The sequence below is a fragment of the Malurus melanocephalus genome, unplaced genomic scaffold (assembly GCF_030028575.1).
Source record: "Malurus melanocephalus ecotype Western Australia unplaced genomic scaffold, MMel_1.1 scaffold_578, whole genome shotgun sequence".
In the NCBI taxonomy this organism is placed as follows: domain Eukaryota; kingdom Metazoa; phylum Chordata; class Aves; order Passeriformes; family Maluridae; genus Malurus; species Malurus melanocephalus.
The window spans coordinates 379,089-397,438 of record NW_026623810.1 but is presented as its reverse complement, the minus strand read 5'-3'; the positions used below and the strand labels follow the sequence as shown (position 1 = coordinate 397,438).

Here is an 18,350-nt window from a genome sequence, read left to right as displayed (position 1 = left end):
GTTTTCAGAGTACTCTAATACTAATACAGTGATGAGTGCCATAGGATATTCCATGAGGAAATCAATCATCCTGTCTTCAGATCACAATTCGAATAGCACACAAGAAATAAAGCCTAAGGCCAGCACTTAACAATGAGGGTAATTCAAAATATCAAACATCCAGCCATGCAGTTAGCAACATCCATCCATTCTCTGCACTATAAGAGGCAGTGGTCCTGTGGTAGGAGTCAGCATGCAATTATATTTTGACATTGAGATGCCAAGATGTTGTAAAAACATGCAGACAACTTCATTTTCTAGCTTCTGAACGCTTGGCTCTGCAACTTATTTTCTTTTTTAGTTAACAAATCAGCAAAGTATCCTAAAAATGAATTGCTATGAACAAAACCAAACAACTAGTTTCTTAAGTTCCTCAAACCCACATTTCTAGTATAGACAAAAGAGGCAGAAAATATATGCTCTTTTTAATTTTATACTCCATTTATGAAATCAGGAACAGCTTTGAACTGGGAGCAGCCTCTAGGATGCAACTCGAAAGTCACTGCAGTTTAGAAGAAAGACAGAATTCAGATGAGCAATTTCTTTCTCTTGCTCATCTTTTAACTTCTCTCCACTTAACCTCAGGAAAAGCAGCAGAACAAGCAGAAAACACCACACTCAAGCTACACAGATCCTTCAGATCTTTAACCATGGTACAGAAATCKTTTTCCCTGTAAAAAGCCTACCCACAGTCCACACTCTAACAAGCAGCTCTCTTAAGAGACCAAGTGATGAAGTGTTTCTCTGTCCAGGGACACTTTTACTCTGACAGGACTAATTCCAACTCCTTCCTGCTGAGGTAAAACTAAACCTCAAGCAGAACCCATCAGAACACTTCTATTCTCACAGGCCACCACACAGCCCTGCAAAGTTGAATTAACTGCACTGAAATGTTTTTTCTATGTTGGGTGTCAGGGAACTAATCTTACTGAGTTTTTTACCTGTTTCATTGACACAGCTTTACAATATYCCTGATGTTATTATTTAACAGCTCTACAAAATGTATCATGAGAACTCAGAATATATATCGATTTACATGACTGAAAAATTACTTCAAACCTTGAAGTTTATCATTAGCTTCACATTTAAATTTTGATGAATATTTTACTTACCTGAGCTTTGATAAACTTCCTGATATTCCTGTGAGTTCGGCAGCATTCAGTTAATAAACTGAGAACTGGAGTCAGACCTTCTCTATAGCTGCTTCCCTAAAATAAAACCAAATRCTAATAAAACATTTTAAGAGCAAATGTTGCTTTTCAAATTCTATGAACTAAAGTTCTATATGACAGCCAAAATATGAACTTTATATAAACAAAGAGCCAAATGTTCGTCCTCAGACACAMACAAGCAAGTAGCTTCAGATATTSAGAAGAATTTGTTCTTTATTTTGARGTGTTTCACAATCTATAAGGACATAGTTGTGCTAAGTACTGGTTAAAAGACTTATATGAAGCTTGACACGTGCACTTTTTGCTTTCAGTGAAAGAGGCTCCTTTTGTGAAAAATCCCTGCAGCCCATACCTTGTCTATTCTCTTCTCCATGAAATCCAGTAAAATCTGAATAGCTCCCATATTCATACCATTGTATTTTATATCTGTTTCCTCCTGGGACGATGGATTAATAAGAACATCCAAGCAAGAAACAGGAACATTGCTTAAGAGGTTGATTGCATTGCTGAAACAGATTTTAAAAATTCATTATTCATTTGGAAGAAAGAATTAAAAACAGAGTACAACTCACCATAAACTGTTTGTACTGCAATAAAAAAAGAGGCCCTACAACTCAAACAATGCTTTATTTTCTCCTTTTTGGGTTTTAAGAAGGTGGCCTGAGTGCTGGCTCTTGGAACAAACACGAAAAAAGGACGACAAAAAGCTCCAAAAGCAGCAGTGCAGTATTACTTCCAGCCTCACAGTATCCCACAGCTTCCAGCAGCTGATCTTGCAGGACAGCAGGGGGAACTCTCACATTGATTTGCAGCCGTCAGGTTTTTTTCCTCCTTGAAACTTAAAACATTTTACCACACATCCACATTACCACCATAAATGTGACAAATAGGACATAGAAAACATTTCCTCCTGTTCTAACAGAGCAGCATGGTGGCCATTTMTAAGGTCCTCTGAWATATTTTCACTTTTATTTAGCTTAYAGTACATATGAAATACAGAAGGCTTTTAACACATTAAAAACAGATTCAGGTTTATTTACCAAGCACTACCCTTCAGTAACTGGCAGTCTTCACATTCTACAACACACAAAGAGGAGCCATGAGGTAATTTAAATTAACCACAGGGTCCTCCCTCCTCTAAATGGAGTAAGGTGGGACTTACTTTGCAAGGGTCTCTTGTGGGGTACACAYCCCTTGAGTTTGCTATCTACCCTGTTCTCATTGTACAGACTTGTGCTTTTTCTGAATACTGGGAGGAATTATGCAGATGCTGCAAAAATKACAATTCTGTCATTATTTACTTGCTGATGTCCAACCAAACTTACAAATGGATATGTTTAGAAATAGTACAAAACTATTCAGGTTTACCCATCCAGACCTCAAAGCCACCAGTGAAGCAGTGAGTACTGAGCTTTCAAGTACTGGTGAAGTGTTCCAAAATGAAGAAAACTTTTCAAACAACTTCATTTAAGACAGTTAATAACATCTACTTAAAAGATGACCTCTTTTTCTAAGTTATTAATACAATTCTAACAAAGAATTAATAAAAGAGAAAGCAAATCATGACAATCAGACCATAGCAGGATTTCTAACAAATGTGTTGGTTCTGGTTTTGATCAGGCTGGGTGGCTGTTCCACCCTGTGCCATCTCCCTTTTGCTCTTTTAGCAATTGAAATTCAGACAACTATTATTTTTGGGAATGCTTGCTCTCTTTGTTTCGTTTCTAATTCCTGTTCAAGATAAGTCTTTTATATCATGGAAGTTAYTCCTCTCCAATAATTCAGGAACAGTCAGAAACAAACCAGACTGAAATTCAACAAATGTTTGGTGGCTTCAGGCCTTCCATCAAAAGTTCTTTTTACCRGTTTCTTATTAAACAACCAAGTTCCCAAACACCTACAAAATTAATTTTCTGGATCACTGTGTCTGAGCTATTCTTTTCAATAAATGAAGCCCGGCTTTCTGATCTTTGTCACTCCACTGACAGTTTTATTTGTGGCAGAGGAGTGTATGAAATTCTCCAGCTACCAGGAAGTCAGTGACTRTGCACAGATATGCACAATAGTGTTTGCATTCCTACTCCAGGGGGTAGAAATACTGCCTATATTACTCTCCCCTTTTGGGCTTCCTAGAGATCATTAATCACTGGGACATGACATCCACCCACTCATGCTCCCGGCCCCCTCCTGATATGCAAATTCASAAGCAAAAGCCTATTTAGAGACAGTGAATGCCTTGATTAAAACCTTGTTAGTGGGCAAAAATGACACTCACTCTAATATGGGGTACTTTAAGCTGTTCATAATCAAACATTAAGTAATGACACAACAGAACCACAATGACAATACTGGGTATGAAAGTAGTTAAGATATTTTTATGGGTAACTCCTGCTTTTTWATTAGAAGTAGTCACACTGACAATCAGTACATCATGCTCAGGGCATGTATCCAACACTCAGTGTTCACCTAAAATAAATCTTCAATTTACACATTCAGAGCACAGGCATTCAAATGATGTGCTTTACCAGGCTGTCCAAACCTTTCACTGAAGCATCTTAAGTTCTGCAGATTAACAAACTTAGGGAAGTGCAAGTGATCAGCAATCCTAAGAAATATAAAWGTATCTCCCTGATGCTTCATAAAGTTTATTCTGCATTCAACACTGTAGTTTATTTTATTTTAAACACAGTTTTTGTAATTGCCTTACTGAWAGGCTTCAAGTGGAAAGCAGAGCTGGAAGTTGTGCTCTGCTCTCACAATAAAGATTGTGTGGTCAGGGTCCAGCACGTTGGACAGCCCAAATGATGACAGAGCCCCTCYTTTTTGGCTATAGACTGCTAGCAACAGTTTACTCATTTAGTGAAGSTCTATCAGGAATTAAAGTTTTGCTTGTCCAAATACATCAGCAGACTGAAGTGAGGCCCTGTGATGCAGGCCCCAATCCCTCTGAGGATTTGCAGGACATTATTTCTGAGTGTAGCTTTTCTATTCCAGAGTTGCCTTGTGATGGGACAGACTTCGTGGAAAAGTGCATTCAGTTTTTTAGCTTTTATTACATCCTTTTAGATTTCTAAGACGGGCTCTGCAAAAAGGCTGAAAKATTTGAACCACAACAATGAAAACCAGCACGGTGCTCTTGTGGCACGTAAATCAAGATCAAACACCACATATAAAAATGCTATACTTGCATTCTTTACTCTTCAGCTAACTTAACCAGCTACAGTTTGCTAACTGAGGGACAAAGTTGTTTCCTCAGCATAACAGAAAGACTGATGCAGTGCTACACTGAGTCTGCTGGAGATGGGGGAACAACTGAAGTGACACAAGGCAGTCCATGCATCCTCATTTCTATTCTGTTTCCTCCTCTCAGAATTATGGAAAACCTTTGCTTTGATTTGTCCATAAGGTCTACGTGGGCAGCTTTGCTACAAAAAAGAACCCTTGTGACTGAAAAAAAGCAAGGACAGAAATCACACCAACACTACATCCTCTTCACAGCTGTCTACTTCTATATGCACAGCCCTTCCCGGATCTCATCTGCAAGTGTTTGCAAAAGCTAAATCCAAAAGGACCTGCATAACTTACATCCTTCTGCAATAGCACAAGATATTTGAAGAAAACAGCTTCCATCAAAAAAGATTAAAAACATTAACTCAAAATTAATAGCTTTCGTTGTTTCTCGGATTTCCACTTTAGATTTCAGGCAATTTCTATTTAGGAAAACCAACCAAACAAAAACCTTTTAACATAGATTGGTTCTGCAGTTCTACCAACCTGTGCAACTCTTCAGTTTTTTCTTCAGTAGGGCCCGTGGTTAATAAGCAGTGTCGAAGGATGGCAGCCATGTAACGAAATTGATGAGATTCATTCTATATAAATATAAATGATGAAGATATTTTTTCATTTTGAAGATTGCAAGTGAGGGTTTCAGGTCACTAGAATAATAAAAATTAAAGATGGAAAATACCTATTAGATCATAACATCCATCCCTATCAATAAAAGGACTGTACCTTAGTGTTCACTGAATGCTTAATGCTACATAATTCTCACAAGCTGACTTTGAACCAGCCCTTCTRAAAGTCACTGGGAAGGTTTTTCCAGTTAAATCAGCCTTCACTACTACAAAATACAGTTACAAGTGTTTGCTCAATTCCACACCACTATTCCTAATGTATCACCATCCTCCTTCTTGGATTTACACCAGCCACCACTTCATCCATTCAGATTATGTAAGTTCTTCATTTCATTTCTTTCATTTTCATTTCTTCTCCTCATTTAGGCCTTTTGCTGCCAGGTTCCATTCCTCCACCCAGTCTGTCTCAAATTCTCTTGTTTCTGCTCCCTTGACACYTTTCCTCCATACCATTAATAACTTCACAGCAGTTATAACTTATTTGCCCTACTTTTGCTCTCTCCAAGCAATCCCCCTTCCAGTGTCCCACCAGACAGCAGCCACACAAAAGTACACAGTAACTGCAATCATTTGACKGTGTATCATTGTCCTCACCCTTTTTCAACAACTCTTGGCACCCATTATATGTTCTGGAGTGTTTGACCTGGCACAAAGCACCCAATGCATCTTTTGTAGCATCCAAATCTGCCAASTGTACCCCACCTGCAGCTCTTGTCTGGCTTTGCTACTGTGAAACCATCTCCACTCATTAAAAACTGGGGTTTCAAATGGTACTCTCCACATTGGGATGKAGCTCCTTTAGCTTTCTACCCACATGCCTAATCTGTCTGCTCTCCTTTAACTTTCCATGTGTTATGCTGTTTGGAATCTCTTCAAATTCTGCATCTTCAGCCCACTTTATTAACAAACCTTTCACTCTTACAGACCATTAAAATTGCCACTGGAATATTCACTATGCAGAATGTCACCTAATATATCTGGCTAACAGCTAACAGGCACTAAAAAGTTCTGGAATTTAAAGGTTCTCTGCTTTCAGGAATTTCTACTAAAGAGTTTATTTAGTTCTATCTCAAAACACAAAATAAGCTTCTTCTGCCCTCGGATGTCTTAAACTCTCATTAAAAAAAGAAAAAAAAAAGTTGCATGCATGCTTTGGCTTTTCAAGGAGGAAAAGATTTCTAGAACAAAGTCTCCCTCATCCCACAGAGAGCAGCCACACAAAACCTCAGCAGATAACTCCACAACTGTGTGCCATCTCCTGCCTGCCTTCCTGCAGTCAGCTGGGCTTTATGTCTCTCCAGATTTTATACTTTTTAGGAGTAAAACAATCTTTCAGATGACAACAGCTTACCTCTCAAAAGGTGAATATGTAATACAGTTTCTTTTTCCAACTTTCCATATAGCTGTGYTACATGCTTTTTTACCTCCAAAACAATCATTTGTCTACACAAATGTCTTTGACAAAGTTAAAGATACTTTTAATAAGTGTCTAAGTCAGGAATAAAAATAGAAGAAACCCCAATTTCTTTATATTTCACTGAAACTCTCAGTATTAGCTTCACTGATCCTTCCGTCACTTAATCTTAAATTTCATGGTTTCTTATTCAGCATATCCTTCAGACATTAAAGCRAAGTATAAAATTCAGACTTTTCTCAAGTTTTACATTCCTTAAAGTCATAGTTATTGCCTTATTTGCTGTTTAGTCCAATACACTAGAGAAGAATTATTTACAAGTTTTAACCACTGCAAAATTTTGATCAGCTTTATAACACTGCATATTTACAATGTCCAATGGAAGTAAACACTGCTCTAAAGACAATATGGACTAAAAAGAAAGATTTCCTGTGTAATTCCCCTACTGTAGCACAGACTCAGCCTACTCAGCAAAAGTATCCTTGTAATTTCTGTTTATAAATTTAAGGATGCAATGCATAGGAAGCATAGTTATCTMAGGAAAAAGAAATATCGGATGTCATAATGAAAGCAGACCAAGATAAACCATATTTATAAGGCATAACAATGAAAATGTATTTCCTTCTGGTATATGATCTCATCTTAAAAGATCATGTTGAAGACCAAAGCTGGTGTTGGGAGGATAGGACAAAGATATTAAAAACAGTACCACTTTTTGTCAGAGTTATTCGTTAAAAATGTGAGTTGATGTACTTATTGTAAAACAGGTAAAAACTAGGGAGTGCTCTCAGCTCTATTACCTTATTGTTATAGTCCACAACCTCCAGAGATACAGCCATCTGACACACTTAGATTAAGAAATTTTTCCTAGCCAGTTAATTATTAGTGAACAACATCTATTTCTCTTCAGAAATCGAAGACTATTATGAAATAGTATTTTTTGCATTTTTATACTCAAAAACACTGCATTATGCAAGCCAAGCTATTCTTTGATTACACAGAAAAYGTATGGGTAAGACTTTTTTTCCAAATATTAACAGGAACAACAACTGCCTCTTGTGTATCAACCTGCTGGTTCTTGCAGGCTAAACAAAACCAACTWAAAAATTCACTTCAGCTAAGTCTTACCTTGCTGTGGACATTCCAACTGTCAAGTGTTACATTAAAGAGAGCCTTTAGTGCCTCAATGGCACAGTCTGTCTCTTGCAAAGACAGAGGAGGCCTGTCACGATCTTCTGCTGCTTTATATTCCTCTGTCCATCTTACACTCAGGGAGCTCTCCAAAGCCTGAGTCAAAACTTGCACCCCTTGCAGTTCCTGACGGAGCTGTGATCTGATATCTGTGTGCAGAAGGGACAGGAGGAACAGGAGACGCAAATCAAAGCATTTAATGTCACCAACCAGCTGCCGCTCCTGACATTTCTGCAGAAGATTGCAAAGCATGGCTGCAAGATTCAGTTCCAAACTGAGCTTCTGTGCAACTGAACTATTAAAAATTATGTTACAGAGGCATTTTAAGGCTTCGACTATCACAGGAAATTCAGATTCTGTCTCCAAAGGRTCTTCCACAGTGTCCAGCTTTGCTAGCTTCATAAGGATCTGCATGTTCCTCTTKGTGGTTACAGGCACTAAAACCTTCTTGTCCCTGGAGAGAATTCGGAGGGCCTCCAGGCAGGCAACTTGACATGAAGTTTTTGTGTCTTTTTCAAGGATGTTTAGAATTCCCTCACACAGTTTCTAGGCAAACACAACAAAGAAAAAGGGAACAGTTTTAGTGTCAAAGTATTGGTGGCAATAAGAAACTACTTTGTTAAACTTCCACATWACTTCTGAGTTTTTATCTGACTTGAGAAACTAGGTATTCCATATTAGCTCTTCAAAATATGAACTGTTACAAAAGGCAGCAAAACTGCTGCTTTATCAACACAGATTGTTCCTGATGTCCAAACAGTTCATGGATTCTTTATACCAACAGGACTGCAGGGGTAAACATTAATCATATAAATGCAGCATGAGAGAATACAACACCCCAATAATCTGCAGTTAAGAACTGTAACATCTGAATTAGAGAAGTATTACCTTTTATAAGACAGAAATAAACAATCAATCAATCAAAGGGGAGAAAAGACAGGCCAGAAGAGATTGCTTGATGTGAGAGGATTCCATCAGGTTTTAATGCCTAAGGTCAAGACAACACCATACTCCTGGGTACCAGAGTCAGAAATAGAGTTACAAAGAAGTTCCCAAAACAATACAAACTGCACTGTACCTCCTAGGACACACTTCCTCCATGCTTCTCAGCTCCCCAGCTTGGTGTCTTGACCATCAAAATGAATAAATTACCAAAGAAGCCAGAGCAGCAACTGAGTTGAATAGCCCTGGTGGAGAAGTCTGCTTAGGACCCAAAATTCATGCTGCGATTTCAGGCAGTGTTAGTAAAGAAAGTGATTACAAAAAGCGTAGGAATATTAGTAAACTATCAAATAGTTMTTGGGGAGTGGTCTCTGGAATTCCACTTTTCACCATCACAACCACAATGAAAAGGTGGAAAGCACATGACCCTGACCAAAGTTCAAAACAAAGACTCCACTTGGGACATCTAAGCCTATTTTATTACTGTGATGACTTACAGTCAGAGCCAAAATAAGGAAATCAACAAAACCAAGAATGAACATTAAGTCTAAAGCAAATCTAGAACAGACTGTCCAGAAGAACAATAGAGAAAACAACACAAGTCTTCAACTTGTTTTAACTTCAACAATGTTAAAAGAAAATTTGTAAACAAAGTCAGACAGTAGGAACACACAATATGATTTCTAATATGCTTGTCCTGGGGTTAAGCCCACCCAAAAGCACCACCCAGACAACCAAGACCTTGAATGAATCTCCACAGCCCTGACTAGACTAATCCAGTAAGATTTTGAAAACAAGGAATGATCTCCACCTTTTATCACATAGGCAGCAYGAGAAATCTTCATCAGAATATTAGAGACACTACAACACTATAAACCCACATCTGACTCCCTGTATAGGCTTATAAATACTTACAGGAGCTGGAAGAAGATACTCAAGTACAGCATTCTCTGATTTCTTCAATATTAACCTAATGCTGCTCACACGAATCTGCACAATTCCCTGACTTCAGTGTGGTAKGCTAGACCTGCACTAAATGTTTCTGAATGTGGCATCTTTGAAGTGTTTTCAAAAATGCCTAGGAAACAAAAAATTACCAGTTTAGATTCAAATTACCTACTCACAGCTCAACTTCTTAGAAGAGTTCACTTTCTGTTGCTAAGAGTTTTCCACACAATTAACTGTGCTTTGCAAGCTGAAGTGTGGAGTCTGTTTGGTTTTGAGGAATAACACAGAACTGAATGGATGGTTCACAGAGCCTCAAAAAAAATGCCAGTTCATTCTGTGTTTAAGCACTTGTCTGTTAGACTTAGCAGTTATTGTCTTTCTTGCTAGGAAGTTYCCTAGCTGTTACAAGGTGGTCTGTAACAATTTATACAAGTTTTGAACACTCATTTGATTACAAAGAGACCAAGCCTCTCAAATTCTGACTGATTTTTAAATTATTTTTCCCATAAATTCTTTTTTACTCACCTACTGCTAAGGAACTGTCACTGTAAAATGTCAAAAGCACTGCAGGAAGGATCCCAAAGGGCACCAAATTCCTGCTGACTTGCTGTGACACATGAAGTCTAACCTTCCCTCCATACATGCAATGTAATTAAAAAAATATAAAATCATCTCTTGACTTCAAATCTCAGTGACATGCAGCAGAGTCTTAACTCTGAATAGTTGCATTAAAGATGGATATTAAATAGAACTTTTTTTTTTTTTTGAGATTTAGCAACCTGCTTACAACTTAACTGCTGACAAAGTTCTCTGGAGTCAGACCCAGTGAGTCATCAAGAGTGATTTTAGAGGAATAAAAAATCAGTTAGGATATCTGTGACAGCAAACCACTGCTGGCTGATCCCAAGTGCCAACAGCAGCTCAGGAAAAGCCAGAGTATGTGATTWTAATTGCAGAGCTATCCATGGAAAGTTCTGAAGATTCACCCTATTAGGAAATTGCCTTGGAGACATCTAAAACCAAATGCCATACAGTACATTTTCACATTTTCTGTTTAGGCCTTGATGGCACAAGGGAAATGATGCACAGAGAGAAGAGAAACAGGAAGARATGTGACCACAAAAAGATTATTATGCTTTTCATTTTCTTTAGTCAGTGCTCTTTCCACCACYCTGCAAGCCATTAGCATGGCATAAACCAAGGGGCACAGATTTCATTTATTTGGCTGGAAATGAAAGTGAAAATTCAGACAGGAAGGTACCTCTCCCTTCCACAACATGTACAAYGATTGTTCTAGTTTTGGGGGCTTTATTGCTACCCTTAAAGTCACCACAAGACTGTAACATTTCCTTTGTTTGGGRTTCCATCCTTTCAACACCCAGCTAACATTTTTACTTTCACCAGTCATGCTACACAAGAAGTGTGTTTCGTATACTTTTTCACAAACTCAAGTTTCTAATTCAAACTTTTTTTTTATTGTAAAATCCATTCATTTCCCTGAAATTCAAGATTTCTCACTTTTTGTGCTAATAGCAAGATTAATAGAGCAAAAAACACCATTCCTRTCTATGCTGTAGTGTTAAACTTTGTGCTAAAACAAGGAAGGCCAGTAAAACCCATTTGCCATCTTATTTTGACAAATAAAACTGTTAACTCATTTTGATCATTTATCTATACAGCATGAAGTCTTAAGGCTAAGAAGCAACACAGCCCAGTAGAAAAAGACCCCCCATGAGACACAAGAGACCTGTGTTTTCTCCCTTGCTCAGTAACAGACCTGCTGTGCTGCTCTGGGCCAAAAGGTGTAATTTTTTTACTTCCATTATCTTCCACCACCTCTGTTCACAGGATAATTAGGCTGGTGGGAGGGGAGAGGATGGGAAGGAAAGGAAAGGGAAAGGGAAAGGGAACTAAACTCTTTAGTTTCTGCGTTTTAGATTTCAGAACTGAGCATCCAAGGCTAAGCTTTCCAGTGAGAAAGTAAGCCCAAGAATATTTGAAACGTTAGCTAAAACTTCCATTTTCTCTGGATGCCAAGACAACATTTACATAATAYGGATCATCAAGTGTGCTGAATATCAGGACAATCAGAAAACCTCCCCTGAGAAGGCCATGGCAAATTTTTGTCTTTGTGGACAKATGTGGGTAGGGAAGGGAGGTGTATTCTTGCATTCCTCCAGGGTTCAGCCTGCTTCACTTCTGCACTTCACTGCTCAGCCTCYAATAACTGTGGGAGGTTGGCTGTTGGGCAGGAGCCTGCCAGCTCTGACATGGCACAGCTCCAAGCTGAATGTATAAACATGTGAGAGCATGACAGCTCTGCAGGTGAGGTGAGGAGCACACTAAGCAATTCCTGTTGCCACAACTGGTGCAATAAACACCTTCAYAGAAAGGTGAAATCCTGTGTAGTTGCACTCACAGCAGCCCTCCTTGCTCACCTCACTGGAAGGGAGAGGGAGAACCCTTTTACCCTCTGTAATCCTGTGGTGAAAGAAGGGTGTTTCACTGGCTTGTCATAAACATTAAGAGGTTTCAATAAAAACTGAAAAATGCTGCATGGGAATGGGCAGAACCAGAGTGAAATTAGAACAAATGTTAGTATTAATAAATATACTTAGTGCCTTTTTCCTCTTACAGACTCGCACACCTTTGAGGGATTTGGTGAAGTCAGACCTATAACAACTAAGACACCACACAGTGTGTCCACAGGAGAACTTGAGCTTTATGTTTTTACAGGACACCCGCTAAAAGGCTTTAAAAGCTTGCCACAAATTTACTAGGGAAAGAAAAACTGTGCCTTGGTGGCTGCAGGAACCTTCAGACCTCCCTGAAGCATCAACAGCACTAAGAATGAGGTTCTTCTAAGATTTAGAGTGCGACAGCATCTTGCTCCATAAACATACTTCACTCCTTCCATCCTTCCAGAGCTGAAATATGRTACTGTCCACAGACTGACAGAATCTCCCCACATCATGAATTTAATGGGTAGAGAAAAGCCCAMAATACATTTGATATGATTTACCATCAGCTACTTCAACACCTCAAAAACACTCAGCAATGCAAGGGGAAAAGATAGTTTTTTGTGATTTTCTCCCCATTGAATTTTAGATCCATCATGTTCAAATTGAACCTGAACAATAATTCAAGAAAAGTGGTCTCATTCTAAAGATCTCTATTAGAGACCCAACACAGTAGGGTGGACCTAATACAGCAGAAAGCAGATGTTATTACAAATACTACAAAAGTTGAAGCTGACAGAAGAGGGAAGAGGTCAACCATTTCAGGTAACAATATGGCTTGTTAGACATATTCYTACATTTGTCTACTGTTTCCCTTTTACYCCCTTCCYCTCACTAATTCAGTGTCTCCATCCAATTTTAAAAGCCTTACTTGCTATCTCAGACAGATTTGTYTGTTATATCACAGCAAATGGTGCTGTAGCAACTTCCAGCTGTGGAATGCTCTGACCACCCAGGCAATCAGTGCTGACAGACATTTCCAGGGCTCAAAGGATACTGTAATTTTCTTACCATTTTAAGTCTGTAAACAGCACAAACGTGTAGTTTGTGAAGCAGTAAGAATAAATAATGGAGASCAAAGCTATTAAATAATGATAAAGTGGTCCAAAAACCCTTTTCCTTTTTGTATTAGAATATGTGAGCTTGAGCTGAAGCACCTGCTGTGCCACAGAGAGGGAGACACTATACCTGACACCTCTCTCCAAGGTGATTGCCTGATTAAGTTAATATATACTAATTTTCTGGAGTGGATTCCAGAACAGACYTAAAGAATCTACTGTTTGTCTCAACCATGCCACGGTGCTGTGAAGTSCTGCAGGTCTGAAAACTCAACTTTTCCCAGCAAAACACTGTCAACAACTTCTTGACTGCTTGAGACAAGTATTTTATATTTCTAAGAGTTCATTAAGTTCCTCAGAAAAAAAACCCACTGCCTTAATTTCAGCTGCTATTTCAGAACATATTTACTTCTGGCTGGCACTTTCTATACTGTTTACACATAGAAACTAAAAACAGGCTTCCACAAATTCCTATTTTTTATTTGTTCATAATAAGTTAAAAAAGGACTGGCACTGACTTGATGTGAGTGGATCTTGGAGTACCACACAGATTTATATCCATAACAGCCAGCAGTGCAGAAAGATACATCATTACACAAACAACCAGGACAAGTACAAGGACAGTTCATGTTACAATCTTGTGCTTTTTATCACCCTGTGATGTATTCCAGTCCTGTGGCTATGTCCAGATAGACAAGCTTGATAGCATTACCTCTCTTCCTGCCTTCTAGAGGACACAACCTACTTTCTTCCTGGAATTCAGTATCACAAACTCACTGCTGATTTAGTTAGTTTATAGCTCAGTTTACAGCCTAAAGCATCATGTTTTGATAGCCTTATCACTGCAGAACAATCTATTCTGTTAAATTTACCCAGATTCTAGTCAAGCCATAGTTYTGCCTTTTCTATCTTTTGTATTTTCAGCATGTCATTGGCACACATGGTTATCCCCTTCCTAACAGTATCCTACTACAAAAGCCTAAAGCATAGCTGCMCCTACATTACAACACAATCCCACTACTGACACAACCTTGCTGTAATTCTAAAGCCCTGGCTGAAGCTTTAGGTGATGCAGAAAGAACAAGCATTGTTGATCTTTTAACTGCACTCTTGCATAAATATAAATGACTTACAACAAAGTCTGAGGCTTGCTGGAGTACACAAGTACAAGCAAATTTTTTCCTAGGCAATGAAAAAAGCCAATATGCAGCAAGGGACTGGTAAAAAGCATGTCCTGCATTCATCAGGTTATAAGGCAAAGTCTTCAACAGCACTGGAAACCAGTGACAAAACCATAAAGTCCTACTTTAGTTTCAATTTAAAGCATTTTTATTTTTTACCTTAACTGAAGGATGAAAGGAGAATGCTCAATGCTTTGCAGATAGCAAGGATATAGAGTGTATGTAGTTGAACAGCTGTTAAAAAAAAAAAAAAACCAAACTCACCCCAAAAAAAACCCAAACCAAACTACCCACAGAAAAAAAATCCTTATACTGTATACCTCACATGCACCAAACTCATTGTTTTCATTTGGCTTTTGCCAATTTGGCTTCTGCTTTTTTCCTTTCTTATATTCTATAGCTGGCAATCAAATTTTCACACTAGACATTTGCTCATTGACAGATTAAAAAGGGATGGTGAGSGAAGAGAGGCAAGAACACCACATCAAGGTGCCAGCTGAGTTCTAGAGATCAGAAAGGACACACACAGTCCATCCCCACATCACAGTGTCAGCTTTGAGTAAAGCCATGGATAAAGCAAAGCTAAGAGGCCTTCGAGKCCTCTGTGGAATAAAGAATTTTAACTGAAGATTACAGTACACAAAACTGATGGGTTTGCAAATGCAAAGGACTGAGAGACTTATCATCCCACCCACTTGTACCAGAAAAAAACGTAATACCTTAAAATATTTAGCTTTTGCATAAAATCATGGAATGAAACTATGTGCTCCCAATTTCAGACAAACTATGTTTGCAGGAACCTTGCAATTCTGATTTCAAGCTTTGAGTTTATTCCAGAAATAGCAGAAACATACAGCCTCATTCGCTAATGACCATTTTCTGAATAAATACRTAAATCATCCCCAATATACCCAACAGAAAGGAAGGGGCTTGTTATTACATATTGCACCCTAAAAATAACAACAGGAAAAAATAAAAAGTTCCATGTCCAAGCTTTAAATGGGAGGCTGTGGAGGCATCCCAAGGGATGTGTAAAGCCCTGCCACACTTGTACAGCTCAATACACATTTCCCCTCTTTGACACCTGACATGCATGTACCACATCTCACTATTACAGCMACCTTTGGAATAACAGCCTTCTGTAACCCTGTCTTCCTTACAGCTTAACAGCTTTCTTCTGTTCTTATCCTTTCATCTTAATCTCTAGTATTCTGTAAGCATCTCACAGAGACAAGAAATACATCTGTCATATTGCTGCCTGCTGAGAAGATAGAAGATGGAAAAATCTATTGCAAAATTTTATCTCAGTAGATACAGAAGAGTATCTTTGCCCTTACTCCACCTCATCTCAAATCTGTGCCCAGCAAAATTATTTATGGGCTTTTCTGTAACTACTYCCATTCAAGGCTGGGGGCTTTGCTAGGCGAGTTTGCTTCTCTCTTTTTTAAAAAAAGGGAATGTGTARTTGTCATGTCTCTCACACTGAAGAAGCAAAAATTAAAATATAACTTTATACTCAGTGTTTTCACCATTTCACAATGGCAGCCAAGAGACTGCTTTTACTGTGTTATACTCCTGCATKGAGGTATGCAGCTCAATAGCCTATTTTACTCACCTTTCTTTTGTCTTCATCTGCAGGATCAAATCTGAAAGTGGCCCGATTCTGTAAGTAAAGAAGAGTTTGTGTTTGTTACATGCACAGCAGCTGCTAAGTATGTAATAACTGCAAAACTACCAAAAACTTCAGGAGTCTGGTTAAACCCAGCCTCAGATAAYGAGGCCATAACCATGTCAACTCGAGTCTTTTTCCCATCCTCCCCAACAGCAAGAGAAACCTCTGWGACTCCAAGAGTTTTACTGTTAACTACTGGTGCAGAGCGAGCCTTGATCTGTGGGATGTGCTTCTAGGTGAGTCAACACCTCACACATGGCACCTGACAGTGAAAAATGTCAGCTACAGCCTTGTGGTTTGCAMATACCTCATTACTCTGCTTCTTCCYCAAGCAGACYTTGCTTACAAGCTTTTGCCTGCTCTGCCTGTCCCAAACCAGAACCATCACAGCATCATCTTGCCCAGAAAACAAGCAGAACAAATAAAATAAGCCTTSCTACTATTCTGGCAATTTCCAAAACACCTTACCAAGGTATGTGTTTTTTTGGTACTGTTAAACACAAGAAAGACATGGTCTAACAGTAAGTCCTTAGTTCTCATTAAACACTTCAAACAGCAATTGAATCTAGTTCTATGTTATATCCTGAAGAWTGCTATTAGTGGAATATTTGTCATACAGCAGAAGTTATTATGACAGTCAGAGAAAACAGCACTAATACCAGATCTCTTAACATTTTAAAACTTCCAATCTAAATGATCAAGCATGATGAACAGCTTCAAAAAAAAAACCAAAAAACAACCAAAACCCCCTTGATTCCTACTTCTAATATGCAACTTGTTACATCATGCAAGTGACTGGAAAACAAAAGTGACCTTCCACAGCACATTCATGGGCCTCTTACCTTTCAGGACCCAAGCTCACAATGACACAGAAAGGCCTCGGACATCTACCCTACCACTATTAAAAGTTTCCCATCCCACTCCAAAAGATTTAACTTTTAACTCCAAGACTTCATTCAAATACTTGAAATGTCAGAACAGAAGCTGCATGAACTCTCTGTCCTTGAGACTTTAACTCAAGCCTAAATAATTCWTCTGGGAAAGCTGCTGAGAAGGTATAACATCCAGTACAGCAAAATTAAGAAAGTATGCTTGTGCATGCTTTTTGACTCAGCACACTTAACACAGGGTCATTTTGAAGRGTAAGGATGGACATAAAAGGTTTTCTCAGTTCTTCCTCTATACCTCAGAGGTCAGTGAGATAAAATAGATGTGTCTCATGAACTCCTGATCTACTGCTCTTTCAGAGAAAGTGCCCTGCAGCTGCATCAATCCTGCATATCTTTGAATTTCATATGCACAAAGGCAGCCTATGCCAAGATTGTTGCTCAAGGTTCTTTTACAAACCCAAGTTTGAGTGAAGACATCAGTTATTGCCATTGTGAGATGTAAAACATATTGCACTCAAGACAGCAAATTWCAAGACACCTCTTGGAGGCTGAAGAATACCCACAACAATCCATATTCATTTGGCTTCTCCCCTAATCACAAAGCTGTGAAATTTTAACTAAAATTCTGAATGTTYGTTCCTGTAACAGATTCCTAAATTTTGCTCAATAGTTAGTTCAAGACGACTGCATTTAAATTACATCCAAAGCCAAACTCTGAGTCAGTGTACCAGTCACACAAGCACCTGTACAAGGGACAGACACCTGACAAGTTGAGATGCAATCTTTCAAAATTGACTATACTGSTCTACTAAAATATAGGTGTCAAAATACCCCTTTCAGAAGCGGGGGGGAATATAAAATTCAACATCTATCTTCATTCTGATTTTCAATTCCCTACATTAGCAGGAAACMCCTTCACTTCTTGACTGAGCATACACAGACTGCAACAGCAGCAGACAGTACACTTTCATATCTGTCAGCATTAATAGCTCACCATGCTCTAAGCTGTCTTCCCGCTTCGCTTGGGCAGAGAAATGGGAAAATGAAGCGAGGTTTGTCAGCCCTTTTTACACACACGGTCACTGTCCAGGCGGTGGAAAGGCCTCCCTATTCCCGGTGACAAAGGCTGCACACAAAGGGCAGCACCTCAGGCAGGTGGGCAGGTACCCAAGAGACCTGAGCGTTATTCTGTTCAGCCTCTGCCCAACGATATATGTAGGTTAAAAGACTTATGAGGCAAATGTACGCGACCAAACAGCTCCTTTGATAACCCACACAACCCACTGAGCGCGGACAACACACGACCGAGGGTGCCCGGGGCCGAGCCTGGCAATGAGCTCTGTGCTGCCTTGCAAGCCTGCTTTCCTCGCAATGAGCTCTGTGCTGCCTTGCAAGCCTGCTTTCCTCGCA

At 39.0% G+C, this 18,350-nt stretch overlaps 1 protein-coding gene across 1 annotated transcript in view; it reads right to left on the bottom strand.

The window, feature by feature from the left end:
• Nucleotides 1–18,350, bottom strand: part of RIC8B (RIC8 guanine nucleotide exchange factor B) — a 30,630-nt gene that overhangs the window by 11,570 nt on the left and 710 nt on the right. Inside the window, exons 2-6 of the mRNA XM_057382677.1 lie at nucleotides 15,994–16,041; nucleotides 7,668–8,276; nucleotides 4,986–5,080; nucleotides 1,564–1,717; nucleotides 1,152–1,247 (exon numbers count right to left, since the gene is read on the bottom strand). Coding sequence (XP_057238660.1) covers nucleotides 1,152–1,247; nucleotides 1,564–1,717; nucleotides 4,986–5,080; nucleotides 7,668–8,276; nucleotides 15,994–16,041 — 1,002 coding nt within the window. The remainder of the gene's footprint in view (nucleotides 1–1,151; nucleotides 1,248–1,563; nucleotides 1,718–4,985; nucleotides 5,081–7,667; nucleotides 8,277–15,993; nucleotides 16,042–18,350) is intronic.